The 20,224-nt window shown below is 47.1% G+C and overlaps 1 protein-coding gene across 1 annotated transcript in view; it reads right to left on the reverse strand.

The window, feature by feature from the left end:
• The window catches only part of ric8b (RIC8 guanine nucleotide exchange factor B), a 75,346-nt gene that overhangs the window by 5,443 nt on the left and 49,679 nt on the right, over window positions 1-20,224 (reverse strand). The window contains exons 6-9 of the mRNA XM_038780250.1: window positions 16,545-16,640; window positions 9,984-10,128; window positions 7,796-7,940; window positions 7,071-7,190 (exon numbers count right to left, since the gene is read on the reverse strand). Of these exons, the coding sequence (XP_038636178.1) occupies window positions 7,071-7,190; window positions 7,796-7,940; window positions 9,984-10,128; window positions 16,545-16,640 (506 nt within the window). The remainder of the gene's footprint in view (window positions 1-7,070; window positions 7,191-7,795; window positions 7,941-9,983; window positions 10,129-16,544; window positions 16,641-20,224) is intronic.

Genomic DNA, 20,224 nt, shown 5'->3' on the forward strand with positions numbered 1-20,224 from the left:
TGACTTCAACTTCCCAAATATTGAGTGGAAACTCTTTAGATCAAATAGTTTGGATGGGGTGGTGTTTGTGCAGTGTGTCCGGGAAGCTTTTCTAACACAGTATGTAGATTGTCCGACCAGAGGGGAGGCCATATTGGATTTGGTACTTGGTAATGAACCAGGGCAAGTGATAGATTTGTTAGTTGGGGAGCATTTTGGAGATAGTGACCACAATTCTGTGACTTTCACTTTAGTAAAAGAGAGGGATAGGTGCGGGCAACATAGCAAGGTTTACAATTGGGGGGGGGGGGGGGGGGGGGGTAAATACGATGCTGTCAGACAAGAACTGAAGTGCATAAGTTGGACTGTCAGGGAAGGACACTATTGAAATTTGGAACTTGTTCAAGGAACAGATACTACGTGTCCTTGATATGTATATGTCCCTGTCAGGCAGGGAAGAGATGGTCGAGTGAGGGAACCATGGTTGACAAGAGAGGTTGAATGTCTTGTTAAGAGGAAGAAGGCTACTTATGCAAGGCTGAGGAAACAAGGTTCAGCCAGGGCGCTGGAGGGATTCAAGATAGCCAGGAGGGAACTGAAGAAAGAGATTAGGAGAGCTCAGAGAGGGCATGAAAAATCTTTGGTGGGTAGGATCAAGGAAAACCCCAAGGCCTTTTACACATATGTGAGAAATATGAGAATAACTAGAGCGAGGGTAGGTCCGATCAAGGACTGTAGCGGGAGATTGTGTAATGAGTTTGAAGAGATAGGAGAGGTCTTGAACGAGTACTTATCTTCAGTATTTACGAATGAGAGGGGCCATATTGTTGGAGAGGACAGTGTGAAACAGACTGGTAAGCTCAAGGAGATACTTGTTAGGAAGGAAGATGTGTTGGGCATTTTGAAAAACTTGAAGATAGACAAGTCCCCCAGGCCTGATGGGATATATCCAAGGATTCTATGGGAAGCAAGAGATGAAATTACAGAGCCGTTGGCAATGATCTTTTCGTTCTGTCAACAGGGGTGGTACCAGGGGATTGAAAAGTGGCAAATGTCGTGCCCCTGTTCAAAAAAGGAATAGAGATAACCCTGGGAATTACAGGCCAGTTAGTCTTACATCGGTGGTAGGCAAAGTAATGGAAAGGGTACTAAGGGATAGGATTTCTGAACATCTGGAAAGACACTGCTTGATTAAGGATAGTCAGCACGGTTTTGTGAGGGGTAGGTCTTGCCTTACAAGTCTTATTGACTTCTTTGAGGAGGTGACTAAGCATGTGGATGAAGGTAAAACAGTGGATGAAGTGTACATGGATTTTAGTAAGGCATTTGATAAGGTTCCCCATGATAGGCTTATGCAGAAAGTAAGGAGGCATGGGATAGTGGGAAATTTGGCCAGTTGGATAACGAACTGGCTAACCGATAGAAGTCAGAGAGTGGTGGTGGATGGCAAATATTCAGCCTGGAGCCCAGTTACCAGTGGCGTACCGCAGGGATCAGTTCTGGGTCCTCTGCTGTTTGTGATTTTCATTAATAACTTGGATGAGGGAGTTGAAGGGTGGGTCAGTAAATTTGCAGACAATTCGAAGATTGGTGGAGTTGTGGATAGTGAGGAGGGCTGTTGTCGGCTGCAAAGAGACATAGATAGGATGCAGAGCTGGGCTGAGAAGTGGCAGATGGAGTTTAACCCTGAAAAGTGTGAGTTTGTCCATTTTGGAAGGACAAATATGAATGCGGAATACAGGGTTAACGGTAGGGTTCTTGGCAATGTGGAGGAGCAGAGAGATCTCGGGGTTTATGTTCATAGATCTTTGAAAGTTGCCACTCAATTGGATAGAGCTGTGAGGAAGGCCTGTGGTGTGCTAGCGTTCATAAGCAGAGGGATTGAATTTAAGAGCCGTGAGGTGATGATGCAGCTGTACAAAACCTTGGTAAGGCCACATTTGGAGTACTGTGTAGTTCTGGTCGCCCCATTTTAGGAAGGATGTGGAAGCTTTGGAAAGAGATTTACCAGGATGTTGCATGGAATGGAGAGTAGGTCTTACGAGGAAAGGTTGAGGGTGCTAGGCCTTTTCTCATTAGAACGGAGAAGGATGAGGGGTGACTTGATAGAGGTTTATAAGATGATCAGGGGAATAGATAGAGTAGGCAGTCAGAGACTTTTCCCCCGGGTAGAACAAACCATTACAAGGGGACATAAATTTAAGGTGAATGGTGGAGGATATTGGGGGGGGGAGGGGGGGGGGGGATGTCAGAGGTGGGTTCTTTACCCAGAGAGTAGTAGGGGGCATGGAGTGCACTGCCTGTGGAAGTAGTTGTCGGAACCATTAGGGACCTTCAAGCGGCTATTAGATAGGTACATGGATTATGGTAGAACGATGGGGTGTAGATTAATTTGTTCTTAATCTAGGACAAAAGTTCGGCACAACATCGTTGGCTGCAGCTCATCGCAGTGATAATGATGAGGACAGAGGACAAATTTAGAGCTGTATTTTGACTTCTGATTGAGCTCAACTTCAGGGGTTTGTGTATTTAGGCCCATGGTCTCAAAGGCTGGTCTCAATCAGAGCTGTCAGTTTTAAACTGTTTGCAAGGCTACAGCCTGGTAAGACTTTCATTTCAAAATTTAAATAGAGTACAGAATATTTTACAACATATGTAAAGGAGGTGGTTTTACATATGTTGGTTACCTCTAGACTTGATTATTCCAATGCAAACCTGGATAGCCAACCTTCTGTATCGTGTTTGTGCTGCTTGTCTCTTTAAGACAGCACAGCACAAGACTGTCACCTGACTTGAGGGACCAATAGGAACAGAGAGTAAATGATCACACCCCAGAGGGGTGAATACACCTCCTTTGGGCAGAATACATCTAGCAGCCCTGTAGTAAGCAGGCAAGTTCTGTGATCCAAAGCAGCTTAGTGCTGCAAACCTCCTGTACCAAGTTACTCTATTAATAAATAACTTCTTGTTCCGAATGAAGCCTGAAGTCTCTTGACAATGCCAGAAGTGTGCCACAATGCATAACATTCTGCTCTCCATAAACTGGAAGTCATCTAAAACTCTGCTGCCTGTGTCCTAGTTTGCACAAAGTTCCATTCACCTATCACCAGTGTTCGCTGATCTATACTGGCTGCCAGTTACGCTAATCTTAATTTTAATTACTCTAAAACAAGCACCTTAAAAGACAATACAAAATAAAAGCAACAACTCTGAAGGGGTGCAGTCGCAGAGGGGCCTTCCTACAACTCTCCACCTCTTCTTCCTCCTTGAACTGCTCCTTAAAAGTTACCTTTTTGACCTAACGTTTGGTCACCTGTCTTACTATCGCCTCGTGTCTTTGTGGCAAATTTTATTTGATAACACTTTTGTGAGGCTTAGGAAGTTGTACACCAACGATGCTATATAATCAAGCTTTTTTTGTTGGAAATTTGATTGAGAATTTTCTTATGTAAAGTTAAATACATCAACAGTCAGATGATTAATGAATAATTACTGTCACAATCTCTGGGAACGTGTGTAAACTGGATCAGTACAGTGACACAGTTAACATCAGAAAGTTCTTTATCTCATGTGTAATTCTGAATACAATGCATCAGCTTAAGTAGCACAGATGTATAAACCATAGCTGCAGAAAGGAAGCGAGGAAGGACACCAACATCCTGAGAAAAGAGTATGCACCCTGCCTCTGACATAGCCACCAGCATCACATTCCAGCTCACTTTGCTAATTATTCACTATAAATAAAACATCCTCTAAGTGGCTTTGTGGGAAGGAGGTCTCAATTAAAGGAGCTGGGTGCTTACATTCCTGCTTGCGGCTTCAGGTCTCCTGAGAGCCCCTTTCACTGACGCAGGTTACATCTTCGCATTGCCATTTAGCCTGATTATGACTGTGAGTCAGACCTTTTGTACGACAATCTTTCTGGCCTGTTGTGTGTCTGTCAGTACCAATACCTGGAATTAATTACACCATTCGTACCTTTGCCAATTTAACAAAGCAAAACCTCATTCTCCCTGGGTAAAACGCTTTGGTTAGTGTTGGAGGGACTTGTTTATCTTTTTCTAATTGAGTGCCACATAATAGTTCCGACCTTTTCATGAGGCATCAACTGGGAGATGCATTCTGAAGAAGGAGAAATTCAAAGCTGTACTGTCGGCCTGAATGATCTGTTAATTAAACCAGTTCTTTTAATGAGAGCGGTCGACAGTAGCACAGGTTCTGCTGTATCTGCTCAGCTCGAACCTTTGTTCCAGTTTCCGCCTATGTCTGGCTCAAGTTAATTGGCCCACACTAATTTACACAGATTCCAGGCTTCTGGAATAGGTTGGCAAGGAATCATTTTATGATGATATATCGTTAATTTTAAAATGGTGATAGACCTTTGTTAGTCAAAGGTATTAAGGGGTGCAGGGCAAAGGAAGGTAAACAGAGTTAGCTTGGAGATCAGCAATGATTTTGTTTAAATGGCAGAACAGACTCGAAGGGCAAACAGCATCTTCCCGATCTTATTTGTTACATCCATGTGTCAAGAGATAATGTTTGACTAATAAAGGAAAAAAAAATGCATAGCTTCTGACAAAAAAGAAACTAATTCAAAACACTAGGTTATCATTTTACAGATGTTGACTTAAACTAAGAGTTTTTTAGTGGGCAAAGTAATGCTATGCTGAAAACCATTTAAACGCTTCCTATTAAAAACAGCAAAGAAATTCTTCAGTATTCTAACGTGTAAATAAGTTCTCAAATAGCTTACTTTGTAGGGTCATAGGAGCAGGAGTAGGCCATTTGGCCCCTCAAGCCTGTTCCACCATGCAGTAGATCATGGCTGATCTGTTTGTGGTCACCGCTCCACTTTCTTGTCTGTCCCCATAACCTTTGATTCCCTCGCCAAACAAACTCTGCCTTGAAGTTCAACAACACAGCCTGCACTACTTCATGGAAAAGAGAATTCCACACTCCAACAACCCTTTGAGAGAAAAAGATTCTCCTCATCTCCGTCTTAAAAGGAGACTCTTATTTTTAAACTATGACCCTTACTTTTATTCTCTCCTACAGATGTTTCCATTTATTTCAAAGTTTGCGTTCACATTTAAGACAGGTTCTCCCCTATTTTCTGCACATTACTTCTGTCTAAGGCAAGCTGTACAAGCAGCCCCACCCTTATGGAACTGGACAGGATCAGCTTGGAAGTCTTCTTAAACAGAGGGAAAGAATGAAAAAATGTACTTGGAAATCACATTGGGTGGAATTCTCCCATCTGGGACTAGGTCCTGTGGCAGGGGCGGGAATGCGGAGCGTTTCCCACTGCGGAGACTGGTGGGAAACTACATCATATTTTTTGGCCCAAATTCTTATTCAGTTATGCATGCGGGAGTTTGGTGCCATATTCCATGGCAGAGCACGCATGATGGCACAAGTCCCACCATCATATCTGGGTGCCATATTGAAATGGTGCCCAACATCACTGTCCCACAATTTCAGGAAGAAGAAGGATCTCCAGGAACACTCTTGAGGCTTGAAGATAGACCTCCACAATGTCACTAAATCTGAAGGATCCACCTGTAGATGCTTCCCCCCTCCCCCCCCACCCAATTCTGTGGTGTTCCATCTGGAGGCAGCCACGGGCACTGTTCCGATCCTGACTTCTACATGCTATGTTGTTCCCGATGTGTTTTGTTCTGGCGTGTTTTCCATTTCTCTGTGTCGCAGAGAATCAGGCGTGGGTGGAAGATTCTGGTTGGGCCTTTATCTGAATCCCATTCGCGCGATGGAAATCAGTTTCACGCTGGCCTCCAGTGGGTCCCCCCCCCCCCCCCCCCTTCTCCCCCTCTCCCCCTCTCCACCCCTCCCAGAGCAAATCAAAATTAAACCCATTACACCCTCCATAATTTAACAATTTAATTTATTAATTTAAACTTACTAGATTAAAATTGAGCTCTGACAACAATTTAATAGAAATGATACACGGAAGTAAATCTGACACAATTAAGAGAATACAAACCCACTGTACCCCAAACATTTAAAAGAGTGCTGCACCACAAGAACAGTCGGGAAGGAGTTCATCCTATTTGGTTTTCCATAAAAGGAACATAAGGACCAAGCACCAAAGTAACACGTGGTCTCGGACGTCCTGGGAATGGATGGCTTTGCAAAATCCCCCAAATCGATTATACATGATGCAATTTGGACCATTCCCTATCTCCATATATTGATTTATTTATCTGCGTTCAATTCCAAGTATGAGAGCAAGATTCATTTAACTTATTCACTCAACTACGGTCCAGATCACCATCATGTCACTGATCTCAATAATGTGTTTTTAAAAGATCAGAAGAAGCAACTGCCTTCCGCAATGTGTCCGTCACACTCTCCTTCCTTCATCTCTCATAGGATCACAAAATGGTTACACCATGAGGAGGCCATTTGGGCTGTCATGTCTGTGCCGGCTCTCTCATGTCTGCCACTCAGTTCCTTCCTGGGTCTCTGACCTCCATGTCTCTTAAACTCTCCCCTAACCACCCAAGAACAGTGTCTGCCTTTCAGAAAGTAATATACTAGATACACAGAAGTGCTACCAAAATGGTAGTCTTTCCTGCATCTCTGTTGCTATCTCCCTTTCTCAGTTACTCTGACTGCTCCTGGTGCTTCGTCAATGCCTCAAGCAACCTCAAAGCCTCCATTTGCTTTTCTATCCGCCTCTGATCACTCTAATTTTACCTTTCCTGACACCTGATCGATGGCGTGTTATATAAAAACTGCTCTATTCCCGAGTAGCTGGTGTTATATAAAACACTGCTCTATTCCCGAGTAGCTGGTGTTATATAAAACACTGCTGTGTTCCGGAATACTTGGATTCAAAGGGGACCCTGCTGCCTTTACAATGGTCTTAGACCATTCTTTGTAATCAAAGGAAAAAAGGCCAAATACAATGCATTATACAGTGAATGTAAAATGTATGGGGAACATAAAATAGGACAACCTGACAAACACGCTTTCAATACTGGAAAACGAGAATTATTTGCAGCCCAAAGCGCTATGTATTAACAAAATCTGTTACCGTCTTGGGCTACAGGCAGCAATGACAGACATACCTGGACAGCTTGTCAAACATATTGACGAGTTTCATTGCTTCATACTCTTTCTGTTCCTCCGTCATTCCATCCATAGGATTGGGCATCGGATCTTCCACATGACCAGTGATGGGATTAATACTGCAAATCAAATGATGCATGGAATCAGAAGTTGGCAAACTGACGTTACACACACTTTGCTACAAGTAAGAGGAAAGTTAATTTTCTTATAATGGTAGCTAGAATAATTCCAACTCCCTTTCCTCTCACCTCTTCGAGTGGCTGATCTATCTTCCTAGCACTAACCATCAGGAAAAGGTTGAAGTCCCTTCTGGTTTTATAAACAGCAGAGACTCGGTTTGAAGGGCGCAGAAAAAATTTGGTGTTGCTACTGGACAATTCAGATCCTAGGATGGAACCCGGCTGGATAGATCCCAACTTATTTTTTGTTTAGATACTTGGAGGGCAGCTACAGGACAGTCACAGAGGCTGCTCCTGAACATTTAACAAAGGAATAAAACATTTATTAAACAAAATTAACTATATTACACCATTCCTTCGCCCCAACTATACATACCTTTCCAGATATAGACAGGTTTGTAAGGATAACACAATTTATAAAAGCAATCTTGCACTCTTATGTTTACAGTAAGTACAGTCCATGTAAACTAATAGGGGCTGGTTTAGTCAAATGCCCTTTACAATTGCATTCTCAAAACGCCAAAATAGTTTGAGAAGATACTTACAAAGATTTGACACTTTTGTACTCTTCGGTATCCGTGTCCTCATCTTCAGAATACTGCCCGTCACCCCTCCCTCCGGCCAGTAGCCCATGGGCAGCAAGTAGTCCCGCTGCATTACCATATCCTGTATACTTTAACAAGCAATCAACTGGAAGAAAGCAACATTTGTCATTAAGTTACAGTCCTCCCTGGAGGAGCTAAAAATCAATAAGCACTGTTTAGAATTAAGAGGGAAAATGTAATTAAAACATTTTTTTTTTAAAGTACCCAATTATTTTTTGCCAATTAAGGGGCAATTTAGAGTGGCTAATCCGCCTAGCCTGCACATCTTTGGGTTGTGGGGTGAGACCCACGCTGTCATGTGAGAGTACCTTTAAGAAATGGGTGAATATATAAATATCGGTAGTGAGAGTACCTTTAAGAAATGGGTGTTTATTACTGCAGTGATGTCAGAGAGGGGGGTGGAGCTGGGCTGTCTGTCAGCTTTTTACTTTTGTTTTAGGCTGTTTGCTGCAGGGTGTGCTTTAATTTCGTTTTGAGAGTTGGATAGCTGCAGTCACAGCCAGAAGGTGTATTAGAGTCTCTCTCTGTAATCTAAAGAATGTAAATCGATCCTTTGGTGATTTAAAACTAATAACTGCTCTTAGTAGTGACTTTAACCTGATGTGCTTCTGCTGAAAGGGTTTTTTTAAAGACTTCTGGATGTTAAAAGGAAAACTTAAGAATTACTTAGTGTTGTATTCTTTGGATTTGAATTAATGGTTGCTAAGATGTTCCCTGTATGTTTTAAAAAGGTTAAATTGAGTTCATAGAATAAACATTGTTTTTCTTTCTTTTAAATACTTTTCCATTTCTGCTGTACCACACCTGTAGAGTGGGCCGTGTGCTCCCCATGCCACAATCTATTAAAAGTTGTGGGTCAGGTGAACTCCATGATACACTTTGGGGTTCTCTAAACCCTGGCCCATAACAACGCAAACACAGGGAGAATGTTCTAACTCAACACGGACAGTGACCGGGGCAAGGATCGAACCTGGGACCTCAGCGCTATGAGGCAGCAGTGCTAACCATTACGCCACCGTACTTCCCTCGTAAACTTTGTTTTGGTGATTCTACAGCGCTGGTTATGAATTTTTTTTTTCTGGCATCAATGCATAAACTACCAGATTTACTACATTCAATTAGACAATTTGACTATCAGACCCTGGGTTGCTAGCGGAGTACAATAACGACTAATACACTCATACTACCTCACCAAAGTAATCATCAGTTTCCATTTACTATCAGCTTTTCAAATATTTAGAACATTCTACTCATTGGCTGCCTTTGTTAGCTCTCACCTTTCTCAATTCCATTAAAGCGCTCAGATCTTGTTCCTGTTCTGATATGGGTGCTGCACCCAAAATATTACCTTGTACTTTCTTCCCTCCATCCACATGCCAACATACCTGCCTGTGTCTTTCAGCACTTTTAGTGGGTATGAGACAAAGTATACTCTTCAGGCTAAAGGGCACAGGTTGAGCAATTCACGGCACATAGATGAGACTGAGCCAGTGTCTTAAAAATATATGAATTTATTATAACAGTTAAGATTTAGTATCTTCATTTAAAGAGAAGAAAGGCGCAGCAATTTGGGAAACCAAATGGTTGAAATGGTTGGAGAATTGATAGCTTCTCTGTAGTAGTTCATGTAGAGAAGAGATGAGGTTTAGGGCTAAGTAGAAGAGCAAGTGAATGGGACTAACAGGATAGGTCTTTCAAAGAGCTGGCACAGGCACGATGCGCTGAATACCCTCCCTTTGATCTGTATCATTCTATTCTATCGTTCCAGCCAGGCCCTATAGCACCACCATTGGTGGGAGGGTGTAATCAGTGTGACAGGTTTACATAGGAGGTTTTTGCTGAAAGCAGTTGACAGAAAGTTCACACAGATTTAGACATAGTGAGCAAATATCGCTCCCCCATCACACATTTTAATACAATTAGCTGCCAACATGTCACCAATCAAAGTCATGTTAATCAGAAATTAGATGTGTGCCTCTTAATTACTACAACAAAGAAGTGGAATACAGGAGATGGACGAAAGGGAAAATGTTGGAAAATCTCAGCAGGTCTGGCAGCATCTGTAGGGAGAGAAAAGAGCTAACATTTCGAGTCCAATGACAGGAGATGGGGTTACACTTATGCTCACCGCTCTCTTTGCACAGTACAAACAAGAACTCTGCTGCAGTGTGTTTTACTCCAGTGTCGATGTGGGTCATGAGGCGTACCAGCTTATTTCTAAGAGTGGTGCCAATTTCAGGACGATTCTTTACATCTTTTAAAGGAGGCAGGACCTGCCAATGCAAAAATAGCAATAGCTTAGGAAAACGTTTGACACAATACTTTTGACACAATACTAGACTAACTACAACACATATGACCTGAACTTGCTGGGTAATATTTGTTTACTCATTGACAATTGTAAATTTAACTGCTGGTCAAACAGTTTAAATTACACCAGATACTGAATACAACTGAAAAATAAACTTTATAAATGCATTTATATCAACACCACATCACATCTCAAATGTCTCAAAAACACATTCCATACAAGTAGTGGGGCTCCTGATTGTGCTCTGAGTATTCAAAACCTTAAAATGCTAAGATATATTCAGATACTTAATTTTTTTTGAGCTCGATTTAACCAAATGGGAACACAGTCCCATAGTGAGCATGTTTAGCCATGTGTTTACCCGCTCGCAGTGCCAATAAGCAAATGGTAATACAATGTGACTCTCGATCCTCAGCGGGGAATGCGCGGCCTAGGTTGCAGATAGCCCTGTTTGTACATTGGGGAGTGCAGAGGCCGCCGAAGCAATCCATGACCTTCCCCCAGTCTGAACGCACTATGGGAGGGTTCCCAGTCGTGCTAACCTGGCACCTTCGCAGTGGCCACACCAGCACCTTGGCAGTACCAGGCTGGCACCGCCAGGGTACCCAGGTGGCACCAGCAGTGCCAGGTCACCACCCTGCCCAAAGCGCATGCAGCTGGGGGGCCTCCGATACCCTGGGAGACCCCCAAGGTTGTTGATCTATCTGGTCCCTGTTTGTGGGGGCCAGCGCTGAACACCGCTTGTCCAAGGCAAAACGGATGAATCCCAGAGCCTCAGGTACCTTGGGAATATGCATATGAGAGTGAGACTAACTGTCTCATTCTAATATGTAGATTGGTCAAAGTGATCCCGCTGACAATGGACGGGATTTACATCGCAACGACTCGCGAGATCGCGTTGGATCTCACGAGGTGTTGCGAGCCGAGTAGATCCCGCGAGTTGGGTCGCCCAGTTTTACTGACCACGCTGCACCATGAAGAGTTGCTTTCCAGACACAGATCACGCCCATACTCTTTGAAGGGGCTCAGATAACATGGGTAGATTGGAAAAGCTAGATTTATCCCCTGTGGAGAAGGCGGAGAGATTTGATAGAGGTGTTCAAAATCATGGGGTTCAGACAGAGGAGTTAGAGAGAAATTGTTCCCATCGTCAGAAGGACCAAGAACCAGAGAACACCGATTTATAAAAGGTGGTTACGACAAAGCAACAAAGTGATTTACAAAGAGGAATGAAGATTTTGAATACAATGTAATAGAAGTTACGGATGACGAGCAAGTGGGATTTAATATAGGTCAGGGTGTAGGTGTTGGGAGTTCTGACTGGACTGGAGCATATACAGGGTGGATCTCAGGAAGTCACGGTGGAAACCGTTGGAGGCTCGTTTAGCTTCCTGGGACGATACAAGATCTCGTAGTTATAGGTGGGAGAGTTCGATCCTGCACCGCAAGATCTTATCGTTTTTTATCTTGCCCCGCTGTGCTTTATCGAACATGAAGGCGACCGACTGTTGGTCAGTGAGGAGAGTGAATCTCCTGCCGGCCAGGTAATGCCTTCAATGTCGCACAGCTTCTACAATGCCCTGGGCCTCCTTTTCGACTGAGGAATGGTGGATTTCGGAAGCATGGAGGGTACGTGAGAAGAAGGCCACGGGTCCGCCCGCTTGGTTGAGGGTGGCTGCCAGAGACACGTCAGACGCGTCGCTCTTGACCTGGAAGGGGAGGGACTCGTTGATGGCGTACATCGTGGCCTTTGTAATGTCTGCTTTGATGCGGCTAAAGGCCTGGCGGGCCTCTATCGACAGGGGAAAAACTGTGGATTGGATCAGAGAACGGGTCTGCATAGTTGGGAACCCACTGGGCGTAGTTAGAAAAAAAACCTAGGCAGCGCTTCAGGGCCTTGGAGCAGTGAGGGAGGGGGAACTCCATCAGGGGGCGCATGCATTCAGGGTCAGGGCCTATAACTCCATTTCGCACTACGTAGCCGAGGATGGCTAGGCGGTCGGTGCTAAACACGCATTTATCCTTGTTATACGTAAGGTTAAGGATTTTTGCGGTCTGGAAGAATTTTCGGAGGTTGGTGTCGTGGTCCTGCTGGTCGTGGCCGCAGATGGTGACATTATTGAGATACGGGAATGTTGCCCGTAAACCATATCGGTCAACCATTCGGTCCATCTCTCGTTGGAAGACCGAGACCCCGTTAGTGACATCGAAGGGAACCTTTAAAAGTGGTAGAGCCGCCTATCTGCCTCGAAGGCAGTGTACTTGCGGTCACTCGTGCGGATGGGGAGCTGGTGGTAGCCGGACTTAAGGTCCACCGTGAAGACCTGGTATTGCGCAATCCTGTTTACCAGGTCGGATATGCGGGGGAGAGGGTACACATCCAGCTGCATATACCTGTTGATGATCTGACTGTAGTCGATGACCAACCTATGCTTCTCCCCGGTCTTTACCACCACTACTTGAGCTCTCCAGGGACTGTTGCTAGCTTCAATGACTCCTTCCCTCATTAGCCGTTGGACCTCTGACCTAATAAAGATCCGGTCCTGGACACTGTACCGTCTGCTCCTGGTGGCGACGGATTTGCAATCCGGGGTGAGGTCCGCAAACAGGGAAGGCGGATCGACCTTGAGGGTCGCGAGGCTGCAGACAGTGAGAGGGGGTATAGGGCCGCCGAATTTGAAAGTTAGACTTTGGAGGCTGCACTAAGTCTAACTCTAGGAATATGGCCGCGCAGAGGTGGGGAAGGACGTAGAGCTAATAATTTTTGAACTCCCTTCCCTGGACCATGAGGTTTGCTACACTCTACTGAGTGGGAATCGGAGGCCAGGGAGATTTTTTGATTAACAGGATGGACGGGGAGAGAACAGCGCCTTATCTTCACCCAGTGTCGGGGTGTATGAAGCTTTCCGAGCTCCCAGAGTCGATTAAGCAGGACGTCTCATGTCCGTTGATGTAGCAGTTGAGAGTTTTCGAGGCCAAGACTGGTCCAAGGTCACCCAGGTTAATCGTGGCAGCAGCTGGGTATGCTCGTCGGGTGGTTTGTGGTCATCTGCACCGAGGTCCTGGGAGATCATCCAAGATGGCGGCCCCCACTGGTCGCACATGGCTGTGGGTGCACAAAATGGCGGCGTCCATCCATCACACGCGGCGTCAGCGGGACAAGATGGCGGTGCCCGGAAGCCACATGTGGCCCTGGAGAAGGAAGATGGCGGCGCTCACTGGCCGCACGGGGCCCGTGGAGAGGATTGTAGTGGTGGTCCGCATTCGCTTCCGGAGAATGCAGCGACCGCCCGGGCCTGGCAAACCGCCACGAAGTGGCCCTTTTTGCCGCACCTTTTACAGGTGGACGAACGGGCTGGGCAGCGCTGTCGGGGGTGTTTGGCTTGCCCACAAAAATAGCAGCGGGGCCCCCTGGCCACGTTGCAGCACAAGCAAGTGGGGCGATGTGGGGCATTGCCTCGGAGTCGACTGCAGAGGGATTCCACGCTGCCCAGGGGGCTGCCGCACGCTCGGGGGCATAGGCGCAGACGTTTCGGTAGGCTACATCCACGGAGCCGGCAAGGGCCCGTGCCTCCTTGAGGCCTAGTGTTTCTTTATCGAGCAAACGCTGCCGGATTTGAGAGGACAGCATACTCGCAACAAAAGCGTCCCGAATCAACAGTTCAGTGTGGTCGATTGCTGAAACTTGCGAGCAGCTGCAGTTTCTCCCCAACACTAGGAGCTAGATGTTTCCCCCCAGCATCTCAGGTACAGAAAGAAAGCTGCTTGGGCGGCACGGGCTCTTATACCCCTCCTTGCAGGGTGGAGCTACCACACAGGCTTGACCAATGGAAAGCATACATTATCTACCAATGGTGTTCCAACATTACTAGGTACCGTAATACTTCTAACACAGACTACCACAGCGACCCACACTCCGTCGGATCCTTATCCTTTTTAGCAACAGTGAAATCGATGCCTGCCCCAAGGTTTCTGGCAACTTCTTCCCTATCGCCTCTTCAAACATCCCCACCATCAGGGGTGCCAGCTTATCCTTGAATTTTTATAATATTCCACCGGAAACCCATCCGGCCCTGCCACCTTCCCTGACTGCATCCTCCCAATCGCATACTTTATCGCCTGCTCCACTATTGCTCCTTCTAATGTAGTCCTGTCCCCCTCCCCTAGCCTCGGGTACTCTAACCTGCATCACGGTCTCCCCCGAGTGGCTCTGACCTGTACAATCTCTCATAAAACTCCTCAAAAACCTTGTTAATCAGCTCCGGAGCCACCACCAACTTCCCTGCCCTATCTCTCACCTGAAGAATTTCCCTTGCCACTGCCTTCCTTCGGAGCTGACCTGCTAACATACGCCTTATCTCCATGTTCATAAACTGCACCTCTTGCTCGTCTCAGTTGGCGCACCGTCTTCCTGGTAGATAGTCGGTCAAAGCTCGCCTGTAGTTCCTTCCTCTTTTCCAGCTTCGCTGGGTCCCCACCTTCTGCATAACTCTAACATCTCATCTATTACCCTCTGCCGCTCCAACCTCTCCTCTTTGTTCACCCTGGCCATAAACAAAATTACCTCACCACCGCCTTTAGAGCCTCCCAGACAACTTCGACACCTCACCCGTACAGTTGAAACCTGCATATTCCTTAATTACCTTTTCAATTTTCTCACAGAACTCTTGGTTCCCCAAAAGCCCCACATCCAATTTCCACCCTGGCCTCTGCGCTATCCCCTTCTCCAGTACCATATCCACCCAATGCGGAGCGTGATCTGACACTGCAGTTATGAGTATTCCGACCCCTTGACCCCAGCCAGCAAAGCCTTTCCCACCACAAAAGAGTTGACCCGTGAGTATCCCTTATGGACTGCTGAGAAAAATGAGTATTCCCGTTCCCTTGGGTGCAGGAACCTCCAACGGTCCACCCCTCCCATTTCCACCATTAGCCCAGCCAGCGCCTTCGCCCCGCCCCCTGATGGGACCAGCGAGCGTGGCCGTGATCTGTCCAACCTTGGCTCCTGCACCAAATTCCAGTCACCCCACAATCAGCTTGTGTGTGTCCAAGTCGGGTTTGGCCCCAAACACCTTCTTCGCGAATCCCACATCGTCCCAATTGGGACCGTATACACTGAACAGCACCACTAATCTCCCCTCCAGCGCCCCCATCACAATCACATATCTACCCCCCTGATCTGCCACCACCTTCTCCATCTGGAAGCGCACCCTTTTGCTGACCAACACCACTACCCCTCGAGCCCTTCCATCAAATCCAGAGTGAAACACTTGGCTAACCCAGCCATTTTTAAGTCTCACCTGGTCCTTCACCCTCAAGTGAGTCTCCTGCAGCATTGCCACATCAGCTTTCAAACTTTTATGATGCGCAAGCACCCTTGACCTCTTGACCGGACCTCCTCGCCCTCTCACGTTCCACGTGACTAACCTTATTGGGGGGTCTCTCAACCCCCCACCCCACCTTTTTTATCCACTATCATCATACCACCAGGCCCTGCCCCTTAAGCCTGACCCGCCCTTGTCCGTTGTTAACATCGAGCCCCCTCCCCTCCCAAGAATCCCCTCCTACATTTCCCCCTGAAACAACATCTCCCAGCATCCATCCCTTCCCCCCCTCTCACTCGCCTCGTAGGCTCATTGAAGCCTGCTATCCAGGCTCCAACGTCCGCAGCCCACCTCTCACCTCACCTCCGTTCACTAGCTGACTTTAGCTAGCTAGCGCGGGTGGCTCCTCCCCGCCAAGATATATCGTCCCCTTCCACCCAGTCCCAGAGGAAGAAAAAACAAAACTAACAATCCAACCCATACAATTCACTAACATAACTGTCGCAACACAGAACGCCAATCAACCCACCATTAACTTGAACTCTGTAACAATGCAAAGAGAAGTAAATTACAATACACATCAGTAGAAGAAAAGTTGTAGCATTTATACATTTTCCAGCTGCTCAAACACAGTCCACAGTCTCTCTTCCAGTTCCGCTCTTCATGTCTGTCCCAAGCCTTCTGCCCTCACGAACGCCTCAGCCGCATCCGCTGTCTCAAAATACAAGTCTTTGCCGTTATACGTTACCCTCAACTTCGCTGGGTACACCATACCAAATCGTCCCTTGTCCCTTCGGGCAAGCCCACAATTCTCAAATTGTGCCGCCTTGAGCAGTGCTCTCTCTGTTTCTAATACGTATTTTCACCTCTCAGTTTTCTAAAGTTAGCCAATTGGCAACTAGATAGATGGTTTTCCAATCCGTAATTCAAATTCTGTTATCTTCTAGTGTGTGTGTGTGTGTGTGTGTGTGTGTGTGTGTGGTGGGGGGGGGGGGGGGAGAAAGAGAGAGAGAGAATCCAATAATTAATTTTTATGAACTTTTAAAGTCCTTACCCGTGAACGTATATATTTTCTCATATCTCTGTGCTTTCTGGAACCTTCTGTCAAAACACTTAAAACTGGAGTCAATCCTTCCTTTAAATTGGACCCCTACCAAATATAAAAGGTAGAAATATTCAAATTAAAAATCGCAACTCTGCGAAAATACAATTGTTGAATAAGTCCATTTCACTCCAATATTCGGGAACTGTTCACGTTGTTTTCCCATCTCTCTTGGCCTCAGGACCAAACTTACCTTTCCAGATATTCCCCTGGCTTTTTAAAAAATATTTTTATTCGTTTTTGCATTTGATTGTGACAACATTGCAAAAAAGGCAAATGAATAAAAAATATACAAACGAAAGAAATAAAACGACAAAAGGGAAAACAGAGTAATCAGGAAACATATCTACAGCTACGAGGCCCGTTAATATCAGGCCCCCAGTAATTGGTTACAACTATACCGTTTGATTATTTACATGTGGCCCCACAGAATTAAAACATACCAAGGGTGTGTTTGCGGCAACCCACTGTTGCTGTTGGCTCTCCTTTCGATACCCTTTGGTTCCTCTGCCCTGCTTCCCCAGTACTCTGGGTAACGTCTTCCCTCCTCCAATTACCAACCCCCCCCACACTCCTTCCGTGTCTTCCTTTGTCTATTTCGGTCTCCACCGCCACCCCCCCCTCCCCCCTCCTCCCCCATCGCGTCGGCTAAAGTGATTGCCCCTCTCGGCGTAAAGAGCTCTGGTTGTTCTGATACCTGAAGACCACCACGAGGAGGCATGGCTCCATCTTCACTCCCACAAACTTGGACATGGGCGGGAAAAACGCGGTCCAGTAATAATAATCTTTATTATTATTGTCCTTAGTGTCACAAGGAGACTTACCTAAAACACTGCAATAACATTACTGTGAAAATCCCCTCGTCGCCACACTACTGCGCCTGTTCGGGTACACGTAGGAAGAATTCAGAATGTCTAATTCACCTAACAAGCATATCTTTTGGGACTTGTGGGAGGAAACCACATCATCCGGAGGAAACCCACACAGACACGGGGAGAAGGTGCAGACTCTGTACAGCCAATGACCAAAGCCAGGAATCGAACACGGGTACCTGGAGCTATGAAGCAACAGTGCTAACCACTGTGCGGGCAGCAAGTTTGGGACAAGTCTGGAACAGGTGGGTGTGGTTAGCTGGGCCTCCTTTGTACCGTTCACATTTGTTCTCCACCTCTGGGAAGAACCCGCTCATACGTTCTGGTCAAGTCCTCCCTGTGCACTGCGTTTAGCTGCGTTAAGCTCAGCCCTGTGCTTGAGTAGGTGGAGTTCGCCCCATGTAGTGCTTCGATCCTGATCCCTCCCAGCAACCACCCCCCCCCCCCCCCCTTCCTCCGTGCCTTCCTCTCTTCCTCTCATTTCTCCCATGTCTCGTCTAGTGGACCTCCTCCAGCAGACATCCGTACATGTCGGCACAGCTACTGTCCCCTAGTTGTCCGATGTCAGAAGTCTGTCCAGTAGGGCATGTCTGGGTCGCTGGGGAACGTTGCGGTCTCCTCACAGAGGAAGTTCCTTAGTTTCACGCATTTTTCTTTTCGGGAGCTGGAGCTTGTCCGTTAGTTCCCCCGGGTCGTTACTCTGCCGTCTACATACAGGTCCCCTCGTGTCAGTGCCCATTTGTCCCGTCTCCACCTTTCGGAGGAGGCGCCTATTGTTGCAGGGGTATATTAGTGGTTTCTCTGATGGGGCTATGGTGGACATTGCACCCAGATGGAAATGGTGCCTGAGTTGATTCTACGCCCTTAAGAGTGGCTGTTACCACCGGGCTCCTTGAATACTTGGCTGGGGAAAATGGGAGGGGGGCTATGGCCAGTGCTCGGAGGGACGTCCCTGTGCAGGATGTCTCCTCCATTCTCACCCATTTCACCTCCGGCTCCTTGATCCACCCCCGTATCCTTTCCGCATTGGCCGCCCAGTGGTAGAATAGCAGGACCGGGTCCCAACTCCGCAGGTCCCTCTTAACATTTTCCACCAGACTCAATAGGTTCCACTTGGGGATCCGTGTCCAGCCGTGGGTTATCTGGGTCCCCAGGTATTGGAATTCATTTGGGCCCGCTTGAACGGCAGCTCTCCCAGTGAGACTCTATGTTGCACGTCCCCCCTCTGGATGCCACTCCATCCCTTCACTGCTCGAAGGGCTTTAGCCATTGACTCGATTGCTAGGGCGAATAACAAGGAAAATTGGACATCCCAGCCTCGTGCTTCTGTGCCGCCAGAAGTATTCAGAGCTGGTGGCATTTGTTCATATACTCGCCATGGGAGCACTGTAAAGTAGTTTCACCCACGAGGTGAACCCAGCTCAAATCCAAAACGTTCCAGTACCTCAATGAGGTACCTTCATTCTACTCTGTCGAAGGCCTTCTGTGCATTGAGGGAGATGATTACTTCTGGTGTCCCCTTCCGGGTGGGGTCATAATCATGTTCAGCAGACGTCTGACGTTCACTGTTAGCTGTCTGCTCTTGACAAAGCTCGTCTGATCTTCTGTGACTACCTCCGGCACACAACTCTCCAGTCACCTCGCCAGGGCCTTCGCCAGGACTCTGCCTTCGGTGCTTCGAAGTGAGATGGGTTTGTGTGTCCCACATTCCGTCGAGTCCTTGCCTTTTTTCAAGATTAGCGATATTGAGGCCCATCCCCGTGTGGCAGCATGGCCCCCCCTTGAAAACGAGTCATTGAACATCTCCCGCAAGAGATTTGATGCCATAAATGTTTTATAGACATTCACCAGGAATCCACCTGGACCCAATGCCTTCCCCGGCTGCATGGAGTTGATATTCTCCATGACTTCCTCCAGTTCTAGCGGTGCTTCCAATCCCTGCCGCTTTTCCTTCCCCCATAGCTGGTATGCCCAGCCCGTCGAGAAACTACTTCATCTAGAATCCTCCTCTGGGGGCTCGGTGTGCACAGTTCTCGGTAGAAAGTTACAACGGCCTCGTTGATTTTGTCTGGCACTGTGGCTAATTTGCCGTTCCTGTCTCTCACGGGTGCCTGCTTTCTCAGCTGGTGAGCCAGCAGGCGGCTGGCCTTGTCTCCATAAAGGTTCCCCGTGTCTGACGGAACTGGTTCACTGCTTTCCCAGTGGAGAGAAGGTCAAACTCCATGTGTTGCTTCTCCCTCTCCGCCAATAGTTGCACGGTTGAGGCCGTGGAATATCACCGATCCACTTCCAATATGGAGTCACTCAGCCGTTGCCTAGCTGCCCTCTTCGCCCTAAGGGCCCTATACACTATTATCTCCCCCTCATCACCGCCTCCCAGAATGCGGAGGGTGAGACCTCCTCATTTTGGTTGCAGGTTACATATCCACCTTAGTAACATTTATCTCCAACCACTGCTTGGCCAGGTCAGCTCCAATGTCCTGGTTGATGCGGATTGTATGTCCCTCCCATCTACGTGACCGTGTGCTCCTCGCCCAGTTCAGCATCTTTTCTGTATCTTGAAGCTTATGCAGTTTCGCTATGATCGCCCACAGTGGTTCTCCTGGTTTGGCCCTTGATTGGACCGACCTGTGGGCCTGGTCTACTTCTGAGGGTTTCATGAAGCCTTCCCCTACGACCAGCTTCCCAAGCATCCTCACGACTGAGTTCTTTGCTCTCTGTGCCCTCAGGTAGCCCAACAATCCTTAGGTTCTGGCAGTG

Source organism: Scyliorhinus canicula, chromosome 20 (assembly GCF_902713615.1).
Source record: "Scyliorhinus canicula chromosome 20, sScyCan1.1, whole genome shotgun sequence".
Classification (NCBI taxonomy): Eukaryota; Metazoa; Chordata; class Chondrichthyes; order Carcharhiniformes; family Scyliorhinidae; genus Scyliorhinus; species Scyliorhinus canicula.